The 20,906-nt window shown below is 41.7% G+C and overlaps 1 protein-coding gene across 2 annotated transcripts in view; it reads left to right on the plus strand.

The window, feature by feature from the left end:
* Positions 1-725: 725 nt before the first annotated feature.
* Ptpn14 (protein tyrosine phosphatase non-receptor type 14) overlaps positions 726-20,906 on the plus strand; it is a 94,521-nt gene continuing 74,340 nt past the window's right edge. For both annotated transcript variants that reach the window (XM_042682262.1, XM_042682263.1), the window contains exons 1-2: positions 726-1,052; positions 13,385-13,554. In XM_042682262.1, the coding sequence (XP_042538196.1) occupies positions 879-1,052; positions 13,385-13,554 (344 nt within the window). In that variant the 5' untranslated portion in view covers positions 726-878. The remainder of the gene's footprint in view (positions 1,053-13,384; positions 13,555-20,906) is intronic.

Genomic DNA, 20,906 nt, shown 5'->3' on the forward strand with positions numbered 1-20,906 from the left:
TACTTTATGTGTTCAACGTCCTAGGTTCTGTCTTCAACATCCAAAAAACTCCCATATGTTTTAAATTATTTTAAATAGTGCAAAGTTGCTCATGGGAAGTAGCTGACTATATTAAATATATATATTTCTACCATTTAAAATCATTTAAGAAGTTAAAATACAAAATCAAAGCTAATAATGTGAGTAAAAATATAGACGTGAAGAGGAATGAGATTAAATTTTAAATTCTTGAGGCACCTCACTTTTCTCATCTATCAAATTAGTGCCTTCATTCACTCAAAATGAGAAATTATTCCTAGAAGTTAAAAAAAAAAATCATACTCAGTTATTCCATACTAGTGTTTTCTTGAGCAGAGACAGGGTTGGACTGTGAAAAGGACACATGATTGAGGTTGCATAGACATTAGATTGCGTATTGGCTTTGCCATGCTTCTCGGAGCATGGTGGGTGAGTTAGTTCATGAATCTTGCTGTGCTTCTGGTATGGTAAAATGGCTTTTGTCATTACCCTTATAAAGTACATGGCCTCCTCAAGACACTCAGGAGCTACAGAGCTCACAGACACAGGAGTCTGCTTTTTGTTGTTGTTGTATACCGCTGCCAGGATGTGTCTGTGTGCACGTGTGTGTATGCACATGTGCATTCGAGTGTGTGTCATGTGTACACCCATCAGCAGCAGTTTCTCTTCTGTTCTGCTTTCAAGCGTGTTCCCTTTGTCTTGCAGGTAACTTCCAGAGAGCCACATTGGGCATGGACACCTTTGTCTCTACTACCTGCAGGAGCACAGGTGGTAGTGTGACTGCCCGGTCACCCAGCTGCTAAAGCCATCTCAGGGGCGTGGCTGCCAGGATAAGAGGGTGGTGTCCCAGGCACAGAGCCATGCCTTTCGGCCTGAAGCTCCGCCGGACCCGGCGCTACAATGTCCTGAGCAAGAACTGCTTTGTCACCCGGATCCGCCTGTTGGACAGCAATGTTATTGAGTGCACACTGTCGGTGGAGAGTACAGGGCAAGAGTGCCTGGAAGCGGTGGCCCAGAGGTTGGAGCTACGCGAGGTAAGCGATAGCACAAGTGCACCTGCCTGAGTATGGGGGTTGGGAATTGGAAAGAACGCCCCAAAGGAATCAGCCGTCGGTGTTTTGGGTCCTGCTGTAGTTTTATTTTTGGTGTGATATATTTTTTTTTTTTTTGGGTTGGTCCTGGGGCTTAAACTCAGGGCCTGCGCACTGTCCCTGAGCCTCTCTGTGCCCAAAGCTAGCACTCTACCACGTGAGCCACAGTGCCCACTTCCAGCTTTTTCTGTGGAACTGGGGAATTGAACCCAGGGCTTCATGCACGCTTGGCAAGCACTCTACCACTAAGCCACATCCCCAGCCCCCTTTGAGACGTTACCTAGAAGATATTACCTAGAAGTTGCCCACATCCCCACCCTGGGTGCTGGGTTCCCTTTTGCTTCCTGCAGCAGGGAGGTTTAGGGAGAGATGAAAGTGAGACTCTGCACCCCAGAATCATTCTCTCTCTTGACAAGAATTGAGTGGGCAGCTGGCATTTTGGCATTAGGGCTGTATCTCAAGGAGAAAACGCCCACATCCAGGATGGGTGCAGCTGCTTTTTGTTTGTTTCTATTTTCCCCTCTTCAAAAAAAATTAAAAAGGAAAAGAGAAAAAGCATTTAAAGTGAGCATTACCAGTCAGAGTTTTGGGGAGAGCTTTTGTTGATCTTTCTTCCTTCCCTTCCCTTCCCTGCCCTCCCCTCTCCTCCCCTCCCTTCCCTCCCCTCCCCTCCCCTCCCCTTCCCTCTCTTTCTCCTTTGGAAGTAGGTGGGCTCTACCACTGGAGCCATGGCTCCAACCTTATTTTATAGTGGATATTTTTTCAAGATAGGAAAGTAAACCTGGGTTTAAACCTAGATTCACCTGAGACATGATCCTCCTAGTTGAGATTTCTGGTAACCTGGGGAATGACAAGTGCACGTCACTGCACCTAGCCATTGTGTTTCCTCAGTAGTTGGGGTGAAAGGCATGCATGTACCCTTCTACTCCGCTTCCCTCCCACCAGCCTTTAATTGAAATGAAGCCTATGAAACATTTTTTTTTTTTTGGTGGTCCCGAGGCTTGAACTCAGGGCTTGAGTACTGTCTCTGAGCTTTTGTGCTCAAGACTAGCGGCATCTTACCACCTGAGCTACAGCTCCACTTCTGGCTTTTTGGTGGGCACTTGGAGATGAGTCTAATATAACTCCTCCCCCTCCCCCAAAGTTATGAAGGTCGTTTTCAACATAGTGTCTTGTACATCTTGTTGTTACAATGGGTCATCCTATATCCAGAGTTGGGGAGCTGGGGAGGAAAGGGATGGTAGGGAAAACAAAGGAGGGGTTAGTAACAATGTTGGATAGGAAATGGACTCAATACTCTGCTCATGTAACTGTAACTTCGCTGTACAGTATCTTTACAATTACACACACACACACACACACACACACACACACACACACACACACACAATATGCACTTTCCTCCCAAGCTAGTTTTGAACCGTGATCGTTAGATTTCAGCTCCTAAGTAGTTAGGATTATAGACATGAGCCACTTACTTTTGCATGCTCTGGCTTGGAACTGATCTCCTGATTGCCACCATCTAAGTAAGATTACAGGTCTCCAGGCCCAGCTGGAGAGAGCTTTGAAAATGAAGATCTTTTGTTATGAAGCATCTTCCTTTCCCTTAGCATTCTCCGTAGCTGACTGATATTTTCTGGGAGACTTCTACTTGAACACTTTCACCTGCTGATTTTTGTTTTTGCGCTCTGAATAACTGAGCTGTTCTTTATTTTCCTATGTGGGAACCTGTCCTAGAGAGCAGATATGTGTAGTCTGGGAGCTGACACAATAGAATAGACAGGTGAAATACTCTGATCTTGCTTATTTGTAGCTGCCTGCCTTCTTTATTGAGAGCTCATTAGGATATATACTCCTACATGCATGGGCATAAGGGAAGAACTCTAATTCTGTAGATCGATTGTGCAGTAGACTCATCTAAATTCTTTTTAAAAAAATTTTTTTGGCTCATCTAAATTCTTAAAAAAATTAAAATTAAGGCAACTTAATGTATACAGTGTTCTTACTTTTGGTCCCTCATATGAGATAAACTATTATTCCTAGGCATTGGGGAATAGTTTAGCACTGTGGTTAACTAGCTGTAAGCACCAGCTTTGCAGTCTTGGCCTTGGTGAAAGGTGAGAAGTGTCTGGCATGAATATGGCAGTAATTACTCGCTGCAGCTGACTGATTGTTTCAGTGAGGCACCAACGGCCGTTCCAGATTATTCCACAAGGACAGTGTCACCAAGGATAAAGCAGAGCAGTCACATTCTCCTATCTCGTGTGTCTTGTCAGGTGACTTATGTTCCAGTGCTCAGGTGGCCTTTGTACTGAATGCTGGCCATTGCATGTTCTGAATGAGAACATCCATGCACCAGAGCAAGCCTCTGTCTCTTTATAGTTTAGGCTTCCATTTCAGGGCCAGATACATCGAAAGTATGACCTTTTAGAAGTCCATCCTGAACGAAAGGGTAAGATAAAGCAAGCTAATGCTTTGTACATACACACCCACCCCAAGCAAACATCTGTCTCTACTCAAGAGCAGAAGGGACATTGGGGATGAACAAGACTGTGTTCCTTACAACTTGATATTGCATTTAGGTCATTTCTGAATAGAAGTGATGGTGCCTCAGAGGAGAAGGGGAACTCAGTCTACAATATACCAGGATGCGTTGTCCTTCAAAGGCTTGGAAATCAGATGATGGTGATATTTGGTTTTGCCATTAGAAATAGTTTAGGTATCTGGGTGCTGGTTTCTCATGCCTGTAATACTAGCTACTCAGGAGGCTGAGATCTGAGAATCGTGATTAAAAGCCAGCCCAGGCAGGAAAGTCCGTGAGGCTCTTATCTCTAATTAACTACCAGAAAACTGGAAGTGGTGCTGTGGCTCAAGCAGTAGAGTGCTTGCTTTGAGCTGAAGAGCGCAGTGACAGCGCCCAAGCCCAGAGTTGAAGCTCCATGATCAACCAAAAAAACCCCAAAAAGTTTAGATAAAAAGCTGGGGGAGTATAACTCAATGGAGACCACTTGCCTAGAATACAGAGTCCCAAGTTTGTATTAAGAAGAGATGTATTGTCTGCTTAAATTTTAAAGTTTAATTTATGAGCCACATGAATTAATTTGCCATTTGATTTCATTAGTTTAAATCAGGCTTTATATTTTAAAGACTTGAATTGTAGCGCAATTTTAGGTTCACCAAAAAAATTGAGACACAGATATGGAGATTTCCCATGAATAGTTTCCCCTGTTGTCAGCCAGCCTCTCCCACCAGTGATTTCTTGTCATTATAAGCTATTTTTCCGCCCGTAGCTTCCATTGGGGTCATTTTTGGAGCTGTGCATTCTGTGGGATGGACAGATATTCTATGGTCTGTGTGGTGGACATATAAGGGCTCCATTTGTTTTCAGTACATTGATGAACTGTGTATTTCACAGGTTAGGTGAACTTCATGGCATCCACCTGGGCCCAGTCTGGATCCTATAGGCAGCAAATATAGTCAAGTCTGTGTGAAACAAGATGCCTGGAATTTAGAGAAAAAGACAACCAAGAAACAAAGCAGAGGAGACAGTTCAGGCCTAAAAGCAGGAAAGAACACGGTATTTTCAGAGAAGGGTAGTTTTGGCTGCTCTGATTTGTTTGTACACGTGGAATGGTAGTAGCAGTGAAGGGCGATAGGTTGAGGTACACAAGTTTTAACTATAGTCTGAAATCTGTCACAAAGAATAATTAAATAATTGTCACCTTCTTTGGTGGGGTCGGGGGGGAGAAGTACTAGGGTTTGAATTTAGGGATTTTGTGCTTGCTAGGTAGATACCCTACCACTTGAGCCTGGTCCCTAGCCCTTTTTATTCTTGTTATTTTTGAGGTAGTCTTTCTTGCCTCCCTTTTCCATATCTAGCTTTTCCTGTTGAGGGGGGGGTCTGCAAGTCTTTCTGTTTTGCCCAGGCTAGCCTGGCGGCCTACCCCTACAGCTGGGAGGATCCGCATGTATCACTGTGCCCAGGTACTGTTGAGGTGGAGTTCTCATGAACTTTTTCGCCTAGGTCAGCCTTGAACCATGATCATCCTGATCTTAGCTTTCTGAGTATCTAGGATTCAGATGTGAGCCACTGGTGCATGGCTTTGTCATTTGTGCCCTTTTGATGTCTCATCTACTGGGTCAAGCAGAGCTTCCATATACCAGCTCGTGTAATTCTCATAACAAGTCTGTGCATGTAGATGGAGAGGTGAGGGTGATCCCCTACCACAGTCCTCTACTGGCAAGCTGTGGGGCTGGTTTGAACCAGTGTTGTGCAGGGGGAGGAAAGGGTCATAGTCAGATGCTTTAGGAACTACTCTCCTACATTTTATAGCTAAAAAGAGGGCGGGGAGAAAAGTTTAGGACTAGGTTTGTATCTGAGTGGTATGGCATTTGACTAGCATGCCTGAGGCCCAGGATTTGATCCTTAGGTACTATAGTACCAAACGTGTGTGTGTGTGTGTGTGTGTGTGTGTGTGTGTGTGTGTGTGTGTGAGAGAGAGAGAGAGAGAGAGAGAGAGAGAGAGATGGGGGGAGGAGTCTCACAGTTATCTTAGCCTTGTAGTAGACATTTGTGCATTTGCGGGGGGAATAAAAGACTGCTTATGAAGGAACTCCAGGGAAAGAGCTTGGCTCAATCTCTTTTGCATCTTAGGGACAGAACCCAACAGTAGAATAGAATGGGGAGGAAGGGAGGGATCAGAGGAATAAGAGGGCATAACCAAAAAATCCTGGCAAGAGGCAATAAAAGTAACTTGTTAGGGAAAACTTCCCCCCCCAATTGTTTAAAGGTCAGAAAAAAATTAGGTATGTGTTTCTGGCTGGAAACTCTATTATGGAAGGGATTTAAGAGATACGGGGACTCTAGAACCCAGAATCCTGGCAATATAGTTTCAACATACTCTGGATTCATGGATGTGAAGCTTTTCCTTCCCCCATATGGAGTGTTAGGAGGAACTTTGGTGTGCATATATAAAACAGGACTGTTGTGTTTAGAGAGGGGAGACTATATCTGAGCCCCCACTTTAGTTTTCAAATCACTGACACTAAGAAAGAAGTAGTTGCAATGTTATCTTCAAACCAATTCACATATTTAAAAGTAAGTGTTGGGCTGGGAAGGTGGCTCAGTGGTAGAGTGCTTGCCTTGCAAGCCGGAGGCCCTGGGTTCGATTCCTCAGCACCACATAAGCAAAAAGAAAAAAGCCGGAAGTGGCGCTGTGGCTTGAGTGGTAGAGTGCTAGCCTTGAGCTGAAGAGCTGAGGGACAGTGCCCAGGCCCAGAGTTCAAGCCCCACGACCGGACCCAAAAAAAAAAAATAAATAAAATAAAATAAAAGTAAGTGTTGTGGGCCCTCTGTATCCCTGGGGTGCTCTTCTGTGAATTCAACTAATTGTGGATAGGAAATATTCAGAAGAAATTGGATCTGTCCTGAGTACAGGCTAGCAGCTACTTACGTTGTATTAAGTATTACAGGTGATCTAAGGATGACTTAGGCTATACCAGAGGCCATGTGGATTGTATTTGAACCATGCCATTTTGTATACGGACCTTGAACATCTGTAGATGCAGTCTCTGAGGAGCTCCTTGAACTAACTATAAAGGATGCCTGCATGCTTATTGCACTTTTATGCAGGATATAGCTGTGTTTGTGAGAAGTCCCTTTAGAACATGTACGGAGTTGACACTGTTTGCACAAAGTGAATTTTACCAGCAGGGGCTTGGTGTAACCATTGGTACAGAGTAGAACAGGGGAGACTTAGATGGGCTGCCAGTGGGGCCGTCAACTGTTTACCTCTTTTCAATGGTCAGGGCAGTATCTTCTGAGATTTAAACACTCTAGAAAACAGAAACATGTCTAAGAAAAGAGAGAGCGGAGGGTAGCCATGTGAGCTTGGAGTAATGGTAGAGCTTGGCTCTACCATTTTGTAGCTATGAAATTTTCCATAGTTACTTAATTACCCTGTGCCTCCATATTTATTTTTTGCTCTGTAAAATGGAAATAGTGACACAGGGGCTCTCTGTGAGTCATCGGGGGGAGTCACAGAGTTGTGTGAAGTTGGCACAGTAGCACGGTGCCTGGCATACAGGAGTGTTGGCTGTGGCCATCTTTTCCGGACGCCGTAAAGACTCCCTATCCTCTGTCAGAAAAACTCCCAGGAACTGAGTTCTTACCCTTTTCTAAGTCTGCTTGTTCCATTCTCAGATAGCTTCAATAAGTAGAAACTGCCACCTGATACTGAGTGAAGAAGAGCAACATCTTTCAATTCCTTGAAGAGTAATAAAAAATTACACTGCCCAGTGTGTAATAAGCCTTGAGGACTTAGATTGTTGGTTAGTTTGATATGTGGTGAGTGTAAATCACTTTGAAGACTTAGTTTGAAATGGAAAAGTAAACATTTGAATAATTTCTTGGATAGGGATTATAACTTCCAATGGTAATATTTTGGATGTAGCATTTAACATAAATTTATTAAAATTTGTTTCATTCTTTTCTACCTTTTCAAACATAGCTGTTGATCAACCCTAATTAAGCCTTTTAAAGTATTCTGCTGTGGTAGGGGGAGATTTCTGGTGTTTGTATATGAAGATGACAGTGTAAAATTGTTACTAGCTTAATGCCAACCTTATAATGAACATTGATACCCATGTCTTCTAAAAATAGGGATTTGCAGGTGAAATACCTTCTCCAGTCTTCTTGCAAATCTTCATCATTGTGCTATTCTGAAGGAGTCCCACACCTCAGGAGTGGGAAGGACATTGGCCTCTTGTGTCTGGGTTACTATGCTGCCTCCTTTTCTGTATTTTCATTAAGATGGTGGCTAGAAAAAGGAAGACAGTACTTTTGTTAATTAGAGATGTATCAGTTATAGAAAACCTAACCAGGGTAGAGGCAGGTAGCAGATAAGTTGGACTTTACAGTTATAATGATGTACACTGACCTGCTTTCCACAGCTGCTGGAATGTAATGGCATGTACTATTACAGAGCTGGCGTGTGGTGACCTTTTAAAGTATTTTTTTCATGCTCCAGTGAAACTCTAGTGTTTATATTTAACCCTTCTGTATTTTATGTGGAAGCATACCAACTCTGATTTTTTAACTAGCTAAGCAGGCAAGCTGTTAATGCTCAATGTAAGATCTTTCAAACTTTTGGATGATTAGCTCTTAAATATGTTTGCATTAAGATCAAGGGTTTATTCCCTTGTAATTGCTGAGATCATCTATAACCCTTTCAAAGAGCATTAAGGCCGTGTTATGGGTCTCAAACTGGAAAAACAAAAGCCTTAAAAAATCCCTTTCCTTGGGGTGCCAGTGGCTTGTGCCTATAATCTTAGCTACTCAGGAGGCTGAGCTTTGAGGATCGAGGTTTGAAGCCAATCTGGGCTTTTATCACCAGTTATCCACCAAAAAGCTGGAAATAGAGCTGTGGCTCAAATGGTCAATTGTCAACCTTCAGTGAAAATGCTGAGGGAAAGTGCCTGAGTTTAAGCCCTCACTACCAACACCTCTACCTGCCCCCCCCCACCCCCGCAACACACGCAAACATGCACACACACAACTTTCTTATCAATATTTAATGTGAAGAATTAAGTGATGTCTTTATAAATAAATAACGAAGGGCGGGAAATGTAGCTCAGTGGTGAAGCACTTACGTACCATGCACAGGTCCCTGGGTTTGAGTCTAGAAACCACAAGGTGGTGGGGCAGGCAGGGTTGAGGGTAAGGAACCAACTTTGGGGCTGGCCATGTAGCTTAGTGGCACAAGGCCTACCTAGCGTGCTCAACCCTGGATTTGTTCCCCAACAACAGCCAGCCACACTTCCTACTATTTTTACTAGATGTTTTCTGAAGAGCAGTTTTCTATTCATGGCAAAATGAAGCAGAATGTATAGAGATTGCTCTATCAACCCCAGACTATGTTTATAGGCCCTTGCTCTCGATAGTCTTCCCACTGGAAGATGGGACACTTTTAACAACTGAGGTAGTGACATCCTTGTGCCGCTGAAGATGCTGTGAACATGTTAGTGCATTCATCTGTTGATGCTTCCTCTGCTAAATTGCAAAACTCCAAGCCAAATAATCCAGGAAATGACTTGCATGAAAAAAAATCTCAATCTTAGTGTGATGTTCCCTCCATTATATCATTATAAAGCACTTTTTGTTGTTGGTTCAGAAATATAGTTCCTCTTCCCGGAAGATGGTATCACCATATTTTTTTAAATCATTTCAGAACTCATGGCAGCAGACCTGTGTCCAAAAACTAGACAGAAGAAGAAAAATAAAAACAAAGGAAGCAAAGGGCTTTATACTTTGCCCAGAGGTATCATGAAGATGTTTACTTTGGGTATATCGGACATAATCAGGCATTTTAGGCAAATACAGTGAACTTGAACTTTGGTCATGGATGAAGTTCTTTCTTCTTTTTTTTTTTTTGGGTCCGGTCATGGGGCCTGAACTCTGGGCCTGGGCGCTGCCCCTCAGCTCTTCAGCTCAAGGCTAGCGCTCTACCACTTGAGCCACAGTGCCACTTCTGGCTTTTTGCTTATGTGGTGCTGAGGAATCGAACCCAGGGCCTCTGGCATGCAAGGCATGCGCTCTACCACTGAGCCACCTTCCCAGCCAGGATGAAGTTATTTCTATTTGGCGCCATCTGCCATGGTTTCTGCAATCACACAGCTGCGTTTTGTCGTAAAACTCAGATAACAAATCCAAGTTAGAGTTTAAATTGGCATGTTACCTGTACTGATTGATCTCGTGTGATCAGCTGGGGTGGATGAGATTAATAGCCCCTTGGATAGCACACAGAAACTTGTTTGGTGCCCATGGCTCTGATTCTCTGTCCTGTGAGGCACTAAATAGATATGGCAGAATAGAAGAAGATTCGTGGATTTGAGGTGGTGAAATTTGTTTTGAGGATAGCTTCAAGCACTGCTGTGAGCTTGGGAATCTTCAAGGTGGGCTTTCATGACTGGGTAACTAGATTTGGCATTTTCTGGCCATGAGTAGGACATAGAAATGGCTGCTAATTGATAACCTGCCTCCCCCAATCCTATCCTGCAACTGGAAACCCCATTTCTGGAGGAGTTATATAACTGTTTCATTGGCTGAAATTATATGGCAAGTCTGATACCATGAATTAAGGTTTTCCATTAGAAGTAGTTTGCTTTTCTTTTTGGAATTCTAGAATATCAATTATGGCTCAAGGTTATTGCCCTACTCTGAGTTCTCTCTTGTGCCTCATTACCCTCTACTTCTGCATGTGCACATGTAAGTATGTGCACAGGCGTGTGTACTCTATGGGATATTCTTTCACTGGGCTTTTTTTTTTTTCCTCCCAGGAGGTCAGGTCTGGTTAAATGCTCTAGAGAAGTGAAAATGAATAAAAGGGAATTGAAAAGAAGTCTTCAAAACCTAGGAGCAATAAAAATGTTTGTTAGTTTCCCAGAAGTTCATTGTCAAAAATGTTAGTGTGGTTACTGTGGCCTCTTTATAAATATTGATATTGCAAATTTGAATGAATATTGTAGTTAGAATGAAGTAGAGATCACAAAAATCTCCTCCTAAGTGACAGAACTACTTTTAGTGAAACCTGTCTCTGGGGTTCTGATTAGTTTGTTAAGCAGTTGTGAAGCTTGTGCTTCCTTGTGCTCCCCACATATGCTTATAAACAGGCTCTTTTCCAACTATAATAATTACATAGCAAGTTTCAGCTTATGAATATTACTTCATTTATTATATGCAAACATTCCTAGTCATTCAAAGTGTGCATTGAGACCTTTATATGGCTCTGTCTTCCATAAAGGAATTCCATAAGGAGAATTATGCATACTGTAGAATGGCTTTCAACCCTTTTCGGACAAGTTGGCTGAGTGAAATAACCCAGGTTATTTCATTTTGAGGTTAACACTAAGCCTGTATCATACACCTGAGGATAGCATCAGACAGGTCATAAATTTAGTGTGCACTTAGGGAGTCATTGTTTTGTGTTAATTTTCTCTTATACCTTGTAGGTGATCTGACTTCTACTTTTGCCTGTCTTTCATTTAAAACTGTTTTTAGATAACCTCTGTTTTCTAATTCTATGGTTGATAGATGAATCAGTCAACATTCCATTGCTATAATATATATCCGAGGTCAACAGTTTGTAAAGAGCATGACATTGTTTTAAATTTGTTTCTAGATCAAGTTTGTTTGCTGATTCTGTGGTTTATGGGTGATTTAATCAGCTTTCCATCACTATAACACATACCTGAGATAACCAGTTTGTAAAAGAAAAAGTATTATTTTGGTTTGGTTTCAGTCTGCAGTCACTTGGGCCTGTGGCTTTGGGCCTGTGGCCAGGTAGTATGTGATGGTAGGAGTGTATGCAAGAATAAAACCATGCACCTCGTGGTCAGAAAGCCACAGAGTTGATAAAATAACTGAAGGCTTTACAAAATCCCCCTCCAATACCTAAAGACCTTCCATTAGGCTTCACCTCTTAAAGATCCCACCACCTCTCAGTAGTGTGAAGCTGAGGACCAAGCCTTTAACACAAGTCTTTGATTTGCAGATCCAAATTTTGGCAATAGGGCTATTAATAATACAGGTGAGAAAAACCAATGCAGTTTGCCTGCCTGCATTTACTAGTGATGATGCTGATTGATGATGATGATGATGATGTGAACAGAAGTAGTAGCAACCTAGCAGTAGCTACCACAAAAAGCATTATTTAAGAGGTATTTACTTTTTGCTAGCACATGAGAGAGGGGCAGTTTCTAATCATTCCAGCCTGCAGGCGAGAATTTCCATCGTTCTTATTTTGCAGGTGAGAAAGCTGTCAAGTGGTGGGCTCCTAGATATGTTAGTGCAAATTCTGGGAGATAAACTTTCTTCAGAGTGTTTTCTTTCTCTTCAGCACATTTCTTTTCTTCTGTGTTTTCACTCCCATTGGGGTAACTCACGGTCTCACTGGAGCTTAGGAGATGAACAGTAAGAGTCGGAATTCACTCAGTTGGTCTGTGTGGATGAAATTATCATCTGGGTTCTTGTTTGTTGGCATTTTGTAGCTTGAGTAATGTATGGATTTCTGCTGTGAACTTGCCCTTTACAAGACCATGGAAGAAAGGAAACCCATTACAAAAAGAAAGAAGAAAGAAAGAAAAGATCCTTTTAAGCCACGGAGGCTACAGCTTTCTGTAGACAAGGGCACACCTGGTTTGCTATAAAAGCCAGAGCCAAAGCTTCATTAGAAATTTCAGTGGGGTAGTGGCAGGGAATGAGCTGTGGTACGGAAGGGGGCAGCCAGTGGGAGTGGGAATGTCAACATAAGAACACCTTTGGAAATCAAACTGTGTAATGAAAACATTCTTTTGAAGGCAGATTTCCAGGTGTGCTGTAAACCATCCTAGGCTGTAATTGAAATATTTTAAAAAATCTTCAAAAGCACTGATCTATTTTTTTTTGGGGGGGGGTGCGATTATTGTGCTAATCCTGAAATTCTAGTGCGAATTAATATGAAGACAAGATTGGGTGCATGATAGTACCTGTTTTAATCATTTCACATGTTGTTCAGGACTAAGCTGGTTGCAGCTTCAAGTTTAAGGGTGACAACCTTGCTTTTATCTATCAGATTCCTGCCACGATCTGCCAAGAATAGCCACTGGGGGCTTGCGGGGCAGCTGGGGAGAGAGAGCCTTACTTTCTCAAAGCTAGGTATGGCAAGAGGTTCATGTATAATAAAGTGATCCGGGCCATTGCTTTTGAAGTCCTTCATTAAAGCTTGAAAACAATGCATGCTTTTTTGTTGTTGTTAAAATCTGGTATTATATGCTTTTTCCCCCTGCTATAGTGCATACTATAGCAAAATTGGCAGAAGGTCTTATCTTCAGAATCGGGTAGTAAATTCTTCTGTAGCAGGTGTGGGAGCTGTGTTAGCCTTTGCTAACAGTTTGCTCTATTTGAAATCATGAGGCATTGAGAAAGCACATAGCCTTCAGAACTTAGAAGAAAATGTCTGCAGTTCTCTCCACCCTGCATGAACCTTCTTATCAAACACTCGTGCAAATAGCAACACTGGGTAATAACTGCATCTGGATGCTCTCTGTACAATACTATATTGCACTGATGATATAATTTCTTTTCATTTGAACCCAGATCTAGAAAGTAGAAGCTGGCTCCTGGTGTATAGTCTGAGGAACTATGGATAATGACATAGGGTCTGGAGCCTGGCTTGCTGTGTGGTCTTGGGATGCTTGTGGTAAGCGCAAACTGATGGTGATTTTATCCTTTTATCTAGACCCACTACTTCGGCCTTTGGTTTCTCAGCAAGAGCCAGCAAGCAAGATGGGTGGAGTTGGAGAAACCACTGAAGAAACATCTGGACAAATTTGCTAATGAGCCTCTGCTTTTCTTTGGAGTTATGTTTTATGTGCCAAATGTGTCATGGCTTCAGCAAGAGGCCACAAGGTAGGAATATTCTCTCCCTCCCTCCCCCTAAGTTCCCTTTAAGGGTGGGGACTAACTGTGAGGCTTCTAAAGAAGCAGATGAGCTGGCTGTATATTACCTCTTTCTCTTTCTCTCTCTATATATGTGTATGTACTATGTGTATTTACTGGCAGAAATGGTGGAGGAGTTAGTGATTGTTTGGTGGTTGCTTTGGGGCTGTAGAATTTTGTTTGAATCTATAGATCTAATCTGTAGATTTTGTGTAACATTGGTAAGGCACTTGTGACCCTGAGCCAGGTAGAATTTTGTGTCTGACATCATAGAAGTGTTATTGGAGAACGGTGAGTAAAATGGGTGTGCTAGTGACTTAATAAAAGTTAATCACCCAAGCCAAGGGCCAGTAGGCATATGCCATGAGAATACCTGGGAAGCTTCTTCACAAAATAGATATTTTTAGTAGGAGAGGAAATCACATAAACCCACCTTTTTCTCTGACCTTGATCTTCAGAGTTCTTGGGAAGCCAGGTAAGAAACATGCTTTAGAAGAACATATAGTAACATAGGGTTGCTCATTGTGTTGATTTTTTAAAGATTTTCAGTTTCTGGAATAAGGGTAGGGTACAGTTGAGACTTTTACATATTATCTCTGATAGTTTCTATTTTCTCTTTATTATCATTATTTTTTAAATAAAACTATTGTTAACGATGTGGTACATGTGAAAATAGAGGACATGCATTAGCCCATAGCCCAGTTCTAAACACCACCAGATGTGGGGTTCAATCATTCTCAGGAGTCATTTGAAGCACTCTATCATGCACTGTGACACACTGTTTTCAAGTTACGTCCCTTATCTAAGTCTATCCTGTATAAAAAAGTGATTAACTCTTCCAAATGGGAAAGATTCCAGTGGCTTCTGAGTCTTCCTTGGGTACTTTATACTACTTATTTCTAAGCTACTGGACCATTAAAAGGAAGACAAAAGTGATAAAGCTAAAACACAGACTTGTAAATTAGTAAATATTGAAAAAAGTGTATAAGGAAAGTGGAGAGTTGGAAGTATTAAGATGTAATGTCTTGTTATTGAGAGAAAGAGCAATTAAAGTGACGAGGGACTCAGAAATGGTATGTTATGAACTTAAAGAAAAAGGTTTGAGTAAAACTTTGAAAACTGCCATCTTTCAAAGTACAGCAGCTGCCTTTTAGACATCTGAAGACTCTTGTCAGGGAGACTTCTGTTTTAACTCTGGAGAGCAAAATGAAGAACTACAGTAAGCCAAGTTTAAGGAGCTAAAAGATGTTGGCTGTTTGGCTTAACAGAAGAACACAGTTTCTAATAACTGAAGCCATATAAAAAGTACAAGAGGGGGAAAGAAGGGATGGTAGGGGAAAAACAAAGGAGGAGGTAACAGTGCTCGATAGGAAATGTACTGTTACCTTACTCATGTAACTATAACCTGTCTGTACACTGTTTTTACAATAAAAAACTTTAAAAAAGTACAAGAGGACTTGTGGAAGGCTGAGAGCTCTTGTGAATATTGTAGCAAAGAGGAAATACCTGTTTGGTATATTACAGAGGAAGATTACCATTTTAGAATGGATAGTAGTTCTCAGACCAGGCCCTACTATATAACACTTATATTTATTATAAGGACCATTTATTATAAATATGAATTGGAATTGGAATGCCTAAGGCTAGAGGTCAGGAGATGAGGTATTGTTTAAAAAGGACTCCTCAGGTGATTCTGGTACTTTTGTAAACTTGGGAATCAATGGATTAAGCTCTAAAAGGCTACTTTTTTTGTTTTTCAGGTAAGCAAACTTAAAGCTGTGTTACTTAACTGTCATTATTTGAATTTGCAAACTTAAAGCTGTGTTACTTAACTGTCATTATTTGAATTTGTAAACTAACAAGTGTTTACTTCAAAATGTAAGGTGTAAGAGTAGGAACTATTGGAAGTAGTGAAGACTTCCTTTTGCTATAAGATTTCTTTTGGTCAGTTAGCCTGGTCCATTTTAAAATAAAAGTTAACACGGAGGGAAAGAACTATTTTCCAGTGCAGGATTTTGAAGCATATTCTTCCTCTCATTGGAGCAGAAAAACCACCACCATCCCAAACAAACAACAACAACAAAAAATCATACATTGGAATGAACCTGTGTTGTTGGTTTCAGGTATAACCTGCTTTTTGATGGCAAGTGCTGTTTAACGTTGGGAACTTGGCAAGTATGAGGAGTTGTGTGCATGTGGTTTTTCTAACACCTCAAAAACTTTCATTGCCCTCAAGAGGCCCTAAAACTGGAATGTGCCAAGGGGTGTCTTAGTGAGTGAAAGACTAAAGCTAGGGAGGTGGCGTAATAAGAGTGTTGAAAATGAAGAAAGGAAAGTTGATAGTGGCAGAAAGAAAAGAACAAGAGAATTAGATACACTTGGGAAGGTTGAAGACCACCAACAATGACCCAGGTGTGTGATTCAGGGAGGTGGAGTGCCACGGATGGGAGGGATATTCACTGCAGCAACAAAGGAGAGCTGGTTTGAACAGAATCCTATTTTGAACTACTGAAGTGCTCTGAGCTTAGTGTTAGAGACTAACAGGTGAAGTTAACTCAGGGTCAAGGGTGACACGAAGAGTGAGTGGGAGCTTGTGAGAATCTGGGCCTCAGTGGGTAGGTTTGTAAATGCTTCTGTGTTTCAGAGGGAATATTGCCACTGCCTTTCAGGCAGAGTAACCAAGTGGAGGTGGGGCAAGATTCCAGCAGAATGTGTCACCAGAGGCCCAACAACATTCATTAGAAGCTGGGTTAATGACTAACTCTTCAGTCATCCCCTGTTATCTGAGTTACTGGGCATCTCAGGTAGATAGAGATGGGCTTTGGTCTCTCCCAGAGCACCTGGGATCTGTAGTGTCTGACACAAAACAGTTAGTCTTTGTGATGCCCCACAGAGTAAGATGTTTGCATAGATTAGAAATGGAAATAGATCTTTCATTTGCAGGTTTACCCTTGGAGAAACCATCTGTGCTTTTTTTTAACAAAACAAAACAGCTTTTGCAGCCAACCAAACTTGCAACTTGTTTTCACTATCACCTGCTGATATGGGTCTGACAATTTCTCTTTGAAAGTCAAACTTTTCCATAACCTTAGCTATGGGAAGTTATTCATGATAGTTATGAATATTATAGAGTTTTTTGGTATATATGTAAGCCCATACATGTATATGCTTGTGTGTACACACACATATACACACACACAGTCTCAAGACACATGCTGGTAAAAGGCAGATATATTTGGAGGTGTTTATTTCTTGTCCTCAGATAATTTCACCCTTGGAAACTTGCATGTGAAAATAGGCTATTCATAACACAACAACAATTTGAAAATTTTTTTGGTTGCCAACTATTGACTTTATTAAAATGATCAACTCTAAAATAGCTTTGAATTCGAAAATTGGGAAGCAAGAGTTTCTCTGACATCAAGTCGACCTTCTCTATCTCATCTGCTGAATGTGGCTTGTTGAGGAACAAGTCTGTTCATAATGCAGGAAACCTGCCAAGATACTATGACTGTGTTGGCGAAGGAAGTGGACAATTCAGGCTTGACCTTGAGGTGATAATTGAATGAGAAGACATGGCTATCAAAAGGAGATACAAATAGGAATACAAATAAGAGAGAAAGAAGAAATCCCTTGACCTTATTCCAGAAGTATGTGAAAAAACTCTTGCGAGGATCACATACAGATGGGGAAGGAGTCATGAAACCATAGGAATTAAAGAGATTAAGACCTACTGAGTGTGTTCACCTCACTCCAAGCTATGAGATGTGTTCCTCTGGAGCTTTGAAAATGTTAGTTTTCCCCCCTCAGTGAGAATGACTCAAGAGATGGGACTACTGCAATTCTTTCCACACTGCTTCCCATCTCCTCTGCCTTCTTGCCAGTTTTCTGTTCAGCAGAGGGACTCTGGCTGCAGGTCTTCTCCCCACCCCCACACCTCCCACTCCGTCCTCCCCATTCTATGGAAAGACTTTGGTAATTTGTTTTAATGATTTGCATAGCAACAGGCTCATCATCAACACATGGTTTTCCAATTTTTCTGGACTCAAAGTTAAAAAAAAAAAAAAGATGGTTTGTGAGAGGTGCAGAAATTCTTAACCAGAAGGATACTTTATAATGGCAAAGGCTATGCCAGAAAACTGCTGGCTATAATCAGTGCTTTTTACATGTGTGTTTTTTTTTTTTTTCCAAATCTTCCTCAGTGAGGAAGTCCATCTTTAATGTTCTACCTCTTCCCCTCTCTCAGCCCCAGTACTCAGCAGCACATTAGTAAAAGAAAAAGTGGGTTGTTTGTTTGTTGGTTTGTTTGAAGAGCAAGTTTCACCTTCAAAATGTTGCTTACTGAGTTACATGCATAGCCTCTGGAATGCTTTAGGATATTTTGCTTTTTACCAGAATGTTTGTCTTTTTTTTTTTTTTTGTTGGTCATGGCGCTTGAACTCTGGGCCTGGGCGCTGTCCCTCAGCTCTTCAGCTCAAGGCGAGTGCTCTACCACTTGAGCTACAGCACCACTTCCGGTTTTCTGGTGGTTTATTGGAGATAGGAGTCTCACGGTCTTTCCTGCCTGGGCTGGCTTTGAACCGCAATCCTCAGATCTCAGCCTCCTGAGTAGCTAGGATTACAGGCGTGAGCCACCAGCGCCCGGCTTCAGAATGTTTGTCTTGTATTACTCACTGATACATGGCATAGTTGCATGGTACTGATAGCAATTTTTCATTTTCCGGGACTTGGAATGGGGCTGTCCACCCTATTAGTGATGTGCCCTCTTCAGAATGCAATCAGTGCCATTACTGCCTTAGCCAGCATAGTCTCTTCCATGGCTATGAACAGACCATTGGAATCTGAAGAAGGCTATAGGACCATTGGGCCTGTTCCAATGTTCCCTCTGTCTCTCTTTGTGTGCTCTCCCTGAGTTTTCTGTATTTTCAGCCTCTATGTGCTTAACATCACTCTTCTGAATCTTTTCTCCCTCCCTCCCTCCATCCCTCCCTCCCTTCCTTCTTTCCCTCCTACGGGGTATCTGTCTATGTAGCCCAGGCTGGTCTTGAACTTCTTATGTAGCCCACATTGATCTCAAACATAACATCCTTTTGTCTTAGTCTCCCAACTGTTGGGATTACAGGCATGCACCGCCACTCCTGAGGGTCACTCTTTGGATGTATACTAGTCAGTGCTTACAAAGTACTGAACTTCAAGGCTGTCTCTTTCTTTATCTGTTGGGTAACACTGCCCAGCAGTCATTACCAGAAGGATTAAAAAAGTAAAAATTAAAAAAACCCCCACCGAAACCTTAATCTCTGTATGGGCTTGAATGGGGCCTTCTGCAGTGTTGGAGGGAGCTCCTGTCTTGGAAGAACTGACTGGACATGTCTTCTTCCAACTAGAAATAAGTGCCTATGTTTAAAGCTGGCCTGTTTATATGCCAAAAAGAAGGCAAGCATTTTTTTTTTTTAATGACAGTGTATGACAAAGGAGTTAGGTTGTTGGATTTGTAGACTGAGAGGGGCCTCATTTCTTCTAATTATATAATCCAAGCCTGTGACATATTGGTGGCAAAGCCAGGTTAGATGAAGACCCATATCACTGTAAGGGACAAAATGGGGGTGAGGAGGGGGAGGGGGGTATGGGTGTGGGCGGGTGTGGGTGTATGAGAAGAGAGAGAAGAGAGACTGCATAGTTTTAAACTTTAGTTTTTAAAATTATCTCTAAGTAGTTTTATACAAAGGAGTTTCAGTCAAACAGATCAGTTTAATAAGTAGAGTGTATCTTGATCAGTGTCACCTCTTCCCATTTCTCTCCCTCATCTTTTCCAGCCCCAGCCATACCCTCAGGTAAGTGAGGTTTCAGCAAGTAGTTCCTGTGACCTTATATAGTTCTCCTCACTGTTCCTTTTCTGGGTATACTGCTACTTTCCCCTTAAATTCTTGGAGTCGCCTTGGTGCCGTGGCAGACAAACCTAGTCAGTGTTCAAAGTGCCTATTTTAAAAGCTCTAATTACTGTAATGTTTCCATTTCCTTTTACAGCACTCTTTATTGTGTTCCTCTGGTTCTTTATTATTTTGAAATGCCATTTTAACGGATATATAAAGTTTATGCATGGGTTTGGAAATAGGGTCTCCCTTCCAGTGGGACTTAAGAGTCCGCCTGAATTTCCTGTGGATACAATTTCTTGAGACCACCAACCCTCCTTTCCATCTCCGGCTGTGAATGAGAACTTCATTTTCCCTCTCTTGGTTACTGAGAACAGCATTGCTTCTGCCCAGATACTTTAGATATTTTAAGATGCAGTTGATACATGATCTAATCTCAAATATTCTGTGGAGTTTATGTAGCAGGTTCTGAGATAGGAGGGAAGAATTGCTTTCCTTCACAGAATATTTAATGTTACCGAAAAGGTTAGCTGCCATTTGCATCCCTTTGCATTTCAGGTTTCATTAAATAACCTAATCCAGGTTAGACATCATAATAGGGAGTGAAACATGTACAGATGTGAAGGTCTCAACTTTCCTATCCCCACCATCAAGAATTGTGTCTCTAAATAGCTTTATTTCATTTTCATGTATTTGGTTTTATTGGAAGCTTTATTTACATTTCTTCTGATAACATCGCTGACTCTATTTACTTACTGAACGAGGTTCTGTTCCTATTATGGTGAAAGCCCTAGGACAAAGCCAGTATCATGGCTCTGTAGCCTGTGCAGTCGGTAGCACATGGCCCCGTGCTCAGAAAAGGCCTGAACTTGCTTGAAATTCTTAATTTCCAACAACAGATCCTGAATTTCAACCTGGCATCAGACTCTACATCTTTAATATCCATCCCAGGGTAAGACTTCTGTCTCTCCATGTCTATTCATTTCTGCTACCTACTTTGTTGCTTTGCAATTTATTTTTAGGACCAGAATCTGCTGTTACAAGTATGACCAAATTAAAAAGTTTGCAAACGAAATCCCCGGAGAATAAGTTAACATTTTCATTAGCTATTTACAAACATGCAAGTAGAAACTTGACTTTTTTTCAAAATCACCATTTCTGCTTCTGGACTTACTCCTTGCAGAGGATAGTGAGATGGAATAAAGCCAATGCAGTTTCCTTTAGGGCAGTAGATTGTTTAGCTGGTCTCCATCGTCAGCTAGGATCTGCCCATGTTGTACTGTGAAGAGGTTTGTGAAGTTTAGATGTTTAAAAAGTTAATCATATGCAATCTGCATTGTTCAAATCTTCCAAATGCTTAGAATTGCCTCTTGCTGTTCCTCCCTCCCAGGTAAAAGCTATCATTTACAAGATGGGCATGGTGGAAGTTAGGAGTACAGATGAAGTAAATAA

This window comes from Dipodomys spectabilis, unplaced genomic scaffold (assembly GCF_019054845.1).
Source record: "Dipodomys spectabilis isolate Male_0828 unplaced genomic scaffold, ASM1905484v1 ptg000069l, whole genome shotgun sequence".
Taxonomy (NCBI): Eukaryota; Metazoa; Chordata; class Mammalia; order Rodentia; family Heteromyidae; genus Dipodomys; species Dipodomys spectabilis.